The sequence below is a fragment of the Nansenia antarctica genome (assembly GCF_963989245.1).
Source record: "Nansenia antarctica genome assembly, chromosome: 2".
NCBI lineage: Eukaryota > Metazoa > Chordata > Actinopteri > Argentiniformes > Microstomatidae > Nansenia > Nansenia antarctica.
In genome coordinates this window covers 6,316,558-6,328,099 of record NC_137675.1, presented here as the reverse complement: position 1 = coordinate 6,328,099, position 11,542 = coordinate 6,316,558, and the positions used below count along the sequence as shown (strand labels likewise).

General features: G+C 42.0%; 1 protein-coding gene, 1 long non-coding RNA gene and 1 pseudogene across 3 annotated transcripts; 1 reads left to right on the top strand and 2 right to left on the bottom strand.

Moving 5' to 3' along the window:
* Nucleotides 1–466: 466 nt before the first annotated feature.
* Nucleotides 467–2,919, bottom strand: LOC308149719 (DET1- and DDB1-associated protein 1-like; the record flags this gene model as incomplete). The annotated part of the gene is made up of 5 exons (XM_080522616.1): nt 467–571; nt 779–840; nt 1,556–1,607; nt 1,708–1,788; nt 2,905–2,919. The coding sequence occupies 5 exons, from the start codon at nt 2,917–2,919 to the stop codon at nt 467–469; spliced, it is 315 nt and encodes a 104-aa protein (XP_080378742.1).
* A 73-nt stretch (nt 2,920–2,992) lies between these two features.
* Nucleotides 2,993–5,439, bottom strand: LOC308151669. The gene is made up of 3 exons (XR_013937303.1): nt 5,310–5,439; nt 3,739–3,993; nt 2,993–3,550 (listed from the first exon to the last, which is right to left on the bottom strand). It is a non-coding gene; the product is annotated as an uncharacterized lncRNA (long non-coding RNA).
* Nucleotides 5,440–5,513: 74 nt separating this feature from the next.
* LOC308149718 (DET1- and DDB1-associated protein 1-like) lies at nt 5,514–10,112 on the top strand (annotated as a pseudogene). Its single transcript has 7 exons — nt 5,514–5,537; nt 5,789–5,971; nt 8,653–8,733; nt 8,834–8,885; nt 9,599–9,662; nt 9,871–9,940; nt 10,081–10,112. The product of its transcript is annotated as a DET1- and DDB1-associated protein 1-like (transcript).
* The last annotated feature ends 1,430 nt before the right edge of the window (nt 10,113–11,542 follow it).

Sequence of the window (11,542 nt, the reverse complement as noted above, 5' to 3'; positions counted from 1 at the left end):
AGATGTCACACCGCCCCCGTGTGGTCAAGGCTAGGCAGTGAAGTTGAGGAGAGTACTGTGATTGGCTGGAGCTCTTTGCCAAACGTAAAAAAATATAATTTTACATTACAACAACAACAAAAAACAGTCCCCAAATCAGTGCAGGGTCTTTTTGTTTGTTTTCCCGAACTCTAGACATACAAATCCAGTATGTCAGTGTGTACTGTGGTAACTGTAGGTGTATTGTTGGTAATACGTAGTCATGTCTGTCCAGTTGGTCCTCCTGTTTCTACCCAGGTGACCCATGTGCTCTGCCACTTGCTCACGTGCACACACAGTCCATGCGCAGACATGCATGCTTCCACTCACACTCTCACACACACACGCACACACATACACACTCACTCTCTCACACACACAGGCGCACACGCACACACACACTCGCTCTTTCTCTCTCTCTCTCTCTCTCTCTCTCTCTCTCTCTCTCTCATGTGTCCTCGTTCATCTCTTGGCTGTCTGTTCTGGCGATTTTCCGGGGAGGTGCCAGGCTTCCGCCCTCACCTTGCTCCTGCTTCCGCTTCTTTGCTGCGTTCTGTTCAACAGACGAGGGGAGAGACAGTCAGTCACTCACTCAAGCCCCCACCACCCACACAGGGAAAACAATTGCACGGGGTTCACTCGCAAAAGTACGGCAGGCCAACATTTCAACCACTTCATCTCAGGAGGCCATGCTGCCCTTACACCTGAACAGCATCTACTGGTTTAGGGAGAGGAGCCTATATTCCTTCTATCCACTCACCTTTTTGTCCAATTGTTGGTGAAGGTAGCGCAGGAGGATACTGGTTTTCTCTGTCACAATGACTGGGGAGAAAACAGAAATACATTTCAAAATCGCGTGCCTGTAATAATACATGCCGTTTAGCTGACGCTTTTATTCAAAGCGACTTGCACTGCAGTGAGTGCATAGATTTTTCAATACATATGGTCCTAACGGGAACAAAGCTAGCTATTATTGTTATACACTGACCGAATACTTAATTAGGAACACTGTACTAATACTGGGTAGGGCCTCCTTTTGCTCTCAAAACAGCCTCAATTCTTTGTGGCATTGATTCCAACATCCCTTTGAGATTCTGGTCCACGACGACATGATTGCGTCACACAATTATTCTTCTGTGTTCTATTTGATTCAGATCCAGTGAATGAGAAGGCCACTGAACACTGAACTCATTGTCATCTTCATGAAACCAGTTTAAGACGACTTTTGCTTTGAGTCATTGTGCATTATCACGCTGGAAGTAACCATCAGAAGATGGGGACATTGTGGCCATGAAGACATGGTCAGCAACAATACTCAAATAAGCCGTGGCATTCAAGCGATGACCCAAAGTGTGCCAAGAAAACATTCCCCACACCATTACACCACCTGAATGAATGAGAAGGTTTACAGGTGTTTCTACTAAAGCGCTCGGTGAGTGAATATGTATATATTATGTGTGTATAGGTGCTTTGTTTCCCAAGACAAATAACCTCATGATCATCAATGAACAGTGAAGACGTTGCAGAAAGTTCTTACTCTGCTCTGAGGGGTAGTCAGGTGTGGGGAGGTACACAGAAGGTCTTCGCTTCTGTAAGAAAGGGGGGTTCAAAGAGGTTCAGACATTGGACAACTGACGCCAAGAAGACAAAAACTGTTATTCTGATTCGCCAAAGTCAATGAATACTCACCGACGCTTTACGCACAGAGTCTGCATGGAACCTGCTGAAGTTGCTCTTGTTATAAACAGGAAGCCCTTTTAAGAAATCCGCCTGCGGGAGAAGAGGACGATGACTGTCTCAGATATGGGTCTTTTCATAGCCACTGAGGCTGGTATAGTGGTGGTGTGAATGTTGTTGCGATTGTAGCTGGACATTATTCTGGAGCTTTATAACCTCCATCTCCATTTCTCCAGGCTTGACACTGAACAGTTCAGCTATCTGCTCTCAGTGTTTCCCCTAGGTTTGCTGCCTTGGGGAGGGGGTGGCATGGACTGTGGCATATGTGGTCTTGACTACCTGTCCACTTTCTCACCTGGTTCTTGCTCCCTCTCTTTGGTGTGCCGACACCATCCTGCTCTCTCTCATTCTCTCCTTCTCTATCCTCCTCTTTTGCTGTCAACCAAAAGGCAAACATAACAACCAGAGTATTTATAATTTAATAAGAGGTATACATTGATCCATATCAATTCATAACATAATTCGAATTGAATATTGGGTTGCTGAAAAATAAATTGTAGATCCATCTATAGAAAACAGACATTTCCAATGAGTGAGGGTTGTGCCAATGCTTCAATCCACTGTCCATGTACTGTAAATATACCATTATGGTATTACCATGAAGCCCAATTCTAGCAGAATAAGAAAGATTGTTTATCTACTTTAAGTAAAATAATAAAGTGCATCCAGTTAGCTCTTTAGCTGGCAAGTGTGCAGCAGACTAGCTCATCTCATTTGAAAATGTGTCGAGCGTCATTGAAGCTTCTCTTTCTCCCTTTATATGATCACTTGGTAAGTGCGTATGCAATGTGTCAGCATCAATACCTTTCTGTCCCTGAGTAATCTGCACATACAGTATGCAAATCTGTAATTTAACCAGTAGTCATTCTGTTATTTCAAATCCAGTGTAAATAAGATTCTTAAATCCAGTGTAAATAAGATTCTTAGATTCTTAAATCCAGTGGAAAATAAGATTCTTAGATTCTTAAATCCAGTGTAAATAAGATTCTTAGATTCTTAAATCCAGTGTATACAACAGTCTTAGATTCTTAAAAAACTAAATGTAGAACTCTGGATTGAAAATGAACATAGTATTACATTATCTGTCAAGTATTACATTATCAGTAAAAAAAAGTGTAATAAATTCCCAATAATGTCATAAGGTATTACATTATCAGTAAACATGTTATTACAATATCAGTCAGGTTTTTTTATTACATTATTGGGTTTTATTACATTTTCGATGGAGTTAAGTGGACATTTTATTACATTATCAGAAGTTATTACATTATCAGGAAATTATTACATTATAGGGTGCTACAAGGCTTTTTATGACCAGCACGGGAACCCTGTAATACAATGCAACTCAAGTCAGTTCATGACAAGGTATTACATTTTTTATTCTAATTTTGCCATTTAGCAGACGCTTTTAATCCAAAGCGACTTACAATTACGAATTACAGGGACATTCCCCCTGGAGTAACTGAGGGCAAAGTGCCTTACTCAAGGGCACACTAGTAGTGGTGGGATTTGAACTCACAAACTTCCGATCACAAGTCCAACTCACTATCCACTAGACCACCACTACCCAGGTATGGGCCAACAGTACATTTCCAATATAATCAAATATCACCAAAGTCACACTACCTGTCGGTTTTCCCTTCAGCTTCTCAATGTAATCCTTCATTTCCTGAGCCAAGGCAACTGGAATCTCATCGATTGTGATGACGACACTGGAATTCTTTAAAGTCACCAGAAGCCGTCGTCTGTGGGAGTGCCTGCCGCCCAACACCACATCCTTCACGTTCTGGTTAAGCTGAAGGCGACAACAACATAAAGAGATCTCATTGAATTGTGGTAGATTCATATCGTAAAAGACAACATTGTCACACACCATCACTCAGCTGTTGTGAAGTCCAATACTGTCATGTCATTTGGTGGTGAGTAAGAGGAGAATGTGCACATAAGGTAGATGGGCGAAGGTTCAAAAAATCACTGCGATACCTGGAATAGCGCTCCACCTCTGTCGAACTTCAGGCACAGGTTGACTTTGTTCTCCTCCTCCAGGATCTCAAAGGTGCCCTCTTTCCACCTTGTGGTACCCAGGTCTATGCTGTTGAGGCGGATCTTGACAGCGCCCCCACTGGAGAGCTTGGGCACTGCAGCTGCCATGGGTGACCGTCAAGATGATGCGCTCCTCTGAGCCTCTAGTGAGAATGGAGCCGGTTTGACAGACCCACACAAACAAGACGACACCTCCTGAGAATTGAACGAAGAAACGGTGAATGAATTACAGCCACGTCATAGTTCTTCCCCTTGGAAACAATATTCACAAGATCAACGTTAGTTGACAAGAGTCACAGTCATGGAATGTGAGAGCTTGATCAATATGCTGTTGTGGTGGATGATGAGGTTCTTTTGAGGGTTTGTGCATTCCCCTGAGGTAAACATGCTAGCTTCCCCTGAGGTAAACATGCTAGCTTCCCCTGAGGTAAACATGCTAGCTTCCTCTGAGGTAAACATGTTAGCTTCCACTGAGGTAAACATGCTAGCTTCCTCTGAGGTAAACATGCTAGCTTCCCCTGAGGTAAACATGCTAGCTTCCCCTGAGGTAAACATGCTAGCTTCCTCTGAGGTAAACATGCTAGCTTCCCCTGAGGTAAACATGCTAGCTTCCCCTGAGGTAAACATGTTAGCTTCCCCTGAGGTAAACATGTTAGCTTCCATTGAGGTAAACATGTTAGCTTCCACTGAGGTAAACATGTTAGCTTCCATTGAGGTAAACATGTTAGCTTCCTCTGAGGTAAACATGCTAGCTTCCCCTGAGGTAAACATGTTAGCTTCCTCTGAGGTAAACATGCTAGCTTCCCCTGAGGTAAACATGTTAGCTTCCTCTGAGGTAAACATGCTAGCTTCCCCTGAGGTAAACATGCTAGCTTCCTCTGAGGTAAACATGTTAGCTTCCCCTGAGGTAAACATGTTAGCTTCCTCTGAGGTAAACATGCTAGCTTCCCCTGAGGTAAACATGTTAGCTTCCATTGAGGTAAACATGCTAGCTTCCCCTGAGGTAAACATGCTAGCTTCCCCTGAGGTAAACATGTTAGCTTCCTCTGAGGTAAACATGCTAGCTTCCCCTGAGGTAAACATGCTAGCTTCCCCTGAGGTAAACATGTTAGCTTCCTCTGAGGTAAACATGTTAGCTTCCTCTGAGGTAAACATGTTAGCTTCCCCTGAGGTAAACATGCTAGCTTCCACTGAGGTAAACATGCTAGCTTCCCCTGAGGTAAACATGCTAGCTTCCACTGAGGTAAGTTTAACGGTTAATTGCAACAGAATAAACACTCTTGGCAGCCCTGCAGAGCATCTCTCCTCTGGAGCAAACGAGTAGTTCTAAACGAGTAGTTCTAAACGAGTAGTTCTAAACGAGTAGTTATAATAGTAGTTTACCTGGCTACGAGAGGCCAACAGCTTGCTAGCTGACGTTAGCCTGCTAAGCTAACTGGTTTGTCGTTTGGGAGATGAGCAGAACGTCGCAGATCACTTTAACGGTTAATTGCAACAGAATAAACACTCACCTCTGAATGAGATGTACCCCTCTCAACACTTCCAGAATGTGATATATGTTTCCGAGACCTGTGGTGAGTGGTCGGCTGGTGTTAGCGGGTTGTAGTGATGACAGGGTTATCAGATGTGTTGTTGTTGACATGCAGACAGACACAAACGACACGACGCTGCTCCGGCTAGAGATGATGGCGGAAATGTGAACATGTCCAGCGGAAATGATCTACGGGAACACGTCATCTGTACTCTCGCGACATTTAACAAGGGAAATCCCCGATTGTTTATTCCCCTTTTTTTGGCCAGCTGCTTTTTAAAAAAAAATTGTGATCACAGAAACTATGGTACAGAACAATATACAAACATTAAAAAATTACAAACATAAGAACAAAGACTAAATACAAATAAATACAAATAAAGCCATACTAATAGAGATTAAATTACTTTTTTTTTAAGTACAGGAAAATGAGATCTCTTATGTTGTTGTCGCCTTCAGCTTAACCATAACGTGAAGGATGTGGTGTTGGGCGGCAGGCACCCCCACAGACGGCTTCTGGTGACTTTAAAGAATTCCAGTGTCGTCATCACAATCGATAAGATTCCAGTTGCCGTGGCTCAGAAAATGAAGGAATACCTTGAGAAGCTGAAGCAGGGAAAACCGACAGGTAGTGTGACTTTGGTGACATTTGATTATATTGGAAATGTACTGTTGGCCCATACCTGGGTAGTGGTGGTCTAGTGGATAGTGAGTTGGACTTGTGATCGGAAGTTTGTGAGTTCAAATCCCACCACTACTAGTGTGCCCTTGAGTAAGGCACTTTGCCCTCAGTTACTCCAGGGGGGATGTCCCTGTAATTCGTAATTGTAAATCGCTTTGGATTAAAAGCGTCTGCTAAATGGCAAAATTAGAATAAAAAAAGTAATACCTTGTCATGAACTGACTTGAGTTGCATTGTATTACAGGGTTCCCGTGCTGGTCATAAAAAGCCTTGTAGCACCCTATAATGTAATAATTTCCTGATAATGTAATAACTTCTGATAATGTAATAAAATGTCCACTTAACTCCATCGAAAATGTAATAAAACCCAATAATGTAATAAAAAAACCTGACTGATATTGTAATAACATGTTTACTGATAATGTAATACCTTATGACATTATTGGGAATTTATTACACTTTTTTTTTAAACTGATAATGTAATATTTGACAGATAATGTAATACTATGTTCATTTTCAATCCAGAGTTCTACATTTAGTTTTTTAAGAATCTAAGACTGTTGTATACACTGGATTTAAGAATCTAAGAATCTTATTTACACTGGATTTAAGAATCTAAGAATCTTATTTTCCACTGGATTTAAGAATCTAAGAATCTTATTTACACTGGATTTGAAATAACAGAATGACTACTGGTTAAATTACAGATTTGCATACTGTATGTGCAGATTACTCAGGGACAGAAAGGTATTGATGCTGACACATTGCATACGCACTTACCAAGTGATCATATAAAGGGAGAAAGAGAAGCTTCAATGACGCTCGACAAATTTTCAAATGAGATGAGCTAGTCTGCTGCACACTTGCCAGCTAAAGAGCTAACTGGATGCACTTTATTATTTTACTTAAAGTAGATAAACAATCTTTCTTATTCTGCTAGAATTGGGCTTCATGGTAATACCATAATGGTATATTTACAGTACATGGACAGTGGATTGAAGCATTGGCACAACCCTCACTCATTGGAAATGTCTGTTTTCTATAGATGGATATACAATTTATTTTTCAGCAACCCAATATTCAATTCGAATTATGTTATGAATTGATATGGATCAATGTATACCTCTTATTAAATTATAAATACTCTGGTTGTTATGTTTGCCTTTTGGTTGACAGCAAAAGAGGAGGATAGAGAAGGAGAGAAGGAGAGAGAGCAGGATGGTGTCGGCACACCAAAGAGAGGGAGCAAGAACCAGGTGAGAAAGTGGACAGGTAGTCAAGACCACATATGCCACAGTCCATGCCACCCCCTCCCCAAGGCAGCAAACCTAGGGGAAACACTGAGAGCAGATAGCTGAACTGTTCAGTGTCAAGCCTGGAGAAATGGAGATGGAGGTTATAAAGCTCCAGAATAATGTCCAGCTACAATCGCAACAACATTCACAACATTTCTGGAGCCTGGTAGACCCAGAAAACTATAAGAATATTCACCAAGCAGCCCTGAAAGTATTTGTTTTATTTGGCTCTACATACCTTTGAGAATCAGATTTTTCTGATATGAATGTAATGAAATACTACTACTACTTCTGAACAAGACTGACAGATGAGCATTTAAATTACTCTATAAGAGTGAACCTAAGTGGATACACTCCAGCATACACAACTCTTGTAGACTCCATGCAGTGACATTCATCTCAAGTGTAGGAATGAGTGAATGCATTATTACACACATGCACACATTTTTTTGAAAGAGACAAAAGAAGAAACAAATACTAATGTTTTCTGACTGAAAAAACTAGAAAAGGTGAATGCACTTATTACACACATGTGGACCATACAATTATAAGCTTTTGATATGTAAATGGAGGTGATGTGATACATTGATATATGGATACAGAATATACTGCTACTACTATAGTGAGCTTACACATTGACATTTGAAACAGAGCATGCTAGTGAAGAATTTCAGAGTGTTTTGATACGTTATGAGAATGAATGTAAGTAATAAGATATGAGTAGCTCTCGGCCACTTAATTTTTTTCAAAGTAGCTCTCGGATGATAAAAGGTTGGAGACCCCTGGTCTAGTCAATGTGAAACATAACGTTGACAAACGGAGGCGTCTTTGACATGTGTCAGTTAAAAACTTCCTAGAGATGACATACTGTCTAATTGATTGATTGATTGATTTGGCTTACATGTAAGCGTTTAGAGACAGTCAGGAACCAACGCCATATAACGAATGGTTGTCATACCTCAGAATTAGGCCAGGTGACGGATGATGCGCAGCAGAGGTTGTTTCACTTTCAGGTTGTGTGTGCTGAGCTTCATGACCAGTAACAGGCTTACTTTAGTAGTCTACCTCACCTCTCACAAGTCTATTTCTACGGATATACCATACATTTGAACCATGTAGCAGATGATTTTACAATTAGAGATTACGGGGACATTATCACTGGAGTAATTTAGGGCCAAGTGCCTTACTCAAGGGCACACTAGTGGTGTTCCCAGATTTGGGATTTGAACTCATGACCTTCTGATCACCAGAGTCCAACTCACTATCCACTAGACCACCACTATACCAGCCTCAGTGGCTATGAAAAGACACATATCTGAGACAGTCATCGTCCTCTTCTCCCGCAGGCGGATTTCTTAAAAGGGCTTCCTGTTTATAACAAGAGCAACTTCAGCAGGTTCCATGCAGACTCTGTGCGTAAAGCGTCGGTGAGTATTCATTGACTTTGGCGAATCAGAATAACAGTTTTTGTCTTCTTGGCGTCAGTTGTCCAATGTCTGAACCTCTTTGAACCCCCCTTTCTTACAGAAGCGAAGACCTTCTGTGTACCTCCCCACACCTGACTACCCCTCAGAGCAGAGTAAGAACTTTCTGCAACGTCTTCACTGTTCATTGATGATCATGAGGTTATTTTGTCTTGGAAACAAAGCACCTATACACACATAATATATACATATTCACTCACCGAGCGCTTTAGTAGAAACACCTGTAAACCTTCTCATTCATTCAGGTGGTGTAATGGTGTGGGAATGTTTTCTTGGCACACTTTGGGTCATCGCTTGAATGCCACGGCTTATTTGAGTATTGTTGCTGACCATGTCTTCATGGCCACAATGTCCCCATCTTCTGATGGCTACTTCCAGCGTGATAATGCACAATGACTCAAAGCAAAAGTTGTCTTAAACTGGTTTCATGAAGATGACAATGAGTTCAGTGTTCAGTGGCCTTCTCATTCACTGGATCTGAATCAAATAGAACACAGAAGAATAATTGTGTGACGCAATCATGTCGTCGTGGACCAGAATCTCAAAGGGATGTTGGAATCAATGCACAAAGAATTGAGGCTGTTTTGAGAGCAAAAGGAGGCCCTACCCAGTATTAGTACAGTGTTCCTAATTAAGTATTCGGTCAGTGTATAACAATAATAGCTAGCTTTGTTCCCGTTAGGACCATATGTATTGAAAAATCTATGCACTCACTGCAGTGCAAGTCGCTTTGAATAAAAGCGTCAGCTAAACGGCATGTATTATTACAGGCACGCGATTTTGAAATGTATTTCTGTTTTCTCCCCAGTCATTGTGACCAGAGAAAACCAGTATCCTCCTGCGCTACCTTCACCAACAATTGGACCAAAAAGGTGAGTGGATAGAAGGAATATAGGCTCCTCTCCCTAAACCAGTAGATGCTGTTCAGGTGTAAGGGCAGCATGGCCTCCTGAGATGAAGTGGTTGAAATGTTGGCCTGCCGTACTTTTGCGAGTGAACCCCGTGCAATTGTTTTCCCTGTGTGGGTGGGTGGGGGCTTGAGTGAGTGACTGACTGTCTCTCCCCTCGTCTGTTGAACAGAACGCAGCAAAGAAGCGGAAGCAGGAGCAAGGTGAGGGCGGGAGCCCGGCACCTCCCCGGAAAATCGCCAGTTATTTTTTTTTTTTGTAATGTAAAATTATATTTTTTTACGTTTGGCAAAGAGCTTCCAGCCAATCACAGTACTCTCTCCTCAACTTCACTGCCTAGCCTTGACCACACGGGGGCGGTGTGACATCTCGCCACACACAGTCTGCTTCAACAGACCCAAGGATGCACTGTGAACTGCCTGCCACACAACAGGGGAGAAAAACTTGTGCAAACTCCCCTTTGTACATGTGTTCATATGCGTTCAATAGGCATATCTTCCATTTTGTTTAGAATTTGTGTGTGTGACAAAAGTGTGTGCTGGTTTTACTGTGTAATTTTCGGTCCTGAAACATGTCCTACTGCTCCCTATTGGCTGAGAAGACTAATATAACTAGTGACCCAACTGCTAGCTTTGTTTGAATGTTTGCAGCTTTCTAGATAGGGATCCCTGAAAAAGTATTTTTGAAAGTTGTTTTTAGGGTTGTCGTCCGTTGATGTTGTTGACGTCTACTCAGTTGATATAAGTAAAAAGTTCCACACTGCTATGAATCATTATATGTTTGTATGATGATGAATATCTTCTCGACATGCCTGCACAACCAAGTGATAGCACAGGTAGCAAATAATTGTTACCTGTGCAATTGCAAATATTTGTCCTCTCTCTCACCCACCCTTCCTGTCATCCCTCCTCTCTCTCACCCACCCTTCCTGTCATCCCTCCTCTCTCTCACCCACCCTTCCCGTTAATCTCTACTGTCTCTATCCCATTAAAGCAGAAATGCCCTAAAACTTATTTTTTTTTCAAAAGAAAAGAAAAAACACCATTCTTCACGCCAAGTCGGTAACTGTGACACTTGGCAATTGTAAATATGTTGCAGTCTCCAGGCATATCTTTATATTAAAAAATAAATAAAATAAATAAATAAATACATGAAACGGCGGTGCGTCATTGCGTCACGAACAGGAAGTAGGAGTTAGAAAGACGCCATCTTTGGAAGGGGAAATTTGACAAATATGGTTGACCCAAAAAAATAGTAAATGACTGAGCTGTCATGGCAGGTGACATGTTTCACTTGGCGAAAATGCTGTCATTTTTGGTAGTAGTGTACAACATGTGTATTCTCTTATTTTAACAAACCATCAGGAACAAAACAGGCGTAACACAAAATCAGCCAACGCATTGGCTGTTTTACTTTATTACTACAGTATGAAAACATGAACACTATACAAATAAATTACTTAAAACGAACTTTACATGAACCAATATGGATTATAACACCATTCTTGCTTGGTAGCGTAGCACACTATGGCGTCAGCCATGTAATTCCAGGGTCCCCAATTCCAGCCGTCGACATATCCGGCATGTCATCCCCCCCTCTCTCTCACCCACCCTTCCTATCATCCCTCCTCTCTCTCACCCACCCTTCCTATCATCCCTCCTCTCCCTCACCCACCCTTCCTGTCATCCCTCCTCTTTCACCCACCCTTCCTATCATCCCTCCTCTCTCTCACCCATCCTTCCTATCATCCCTTCTCTCTATCATCCCTCCTCTCTCTCACCCACCCTTCCTGTCATCCCTCCTCTCTCACCCACCCTTCCTATCATCCCCCTCTCTCTCCCACC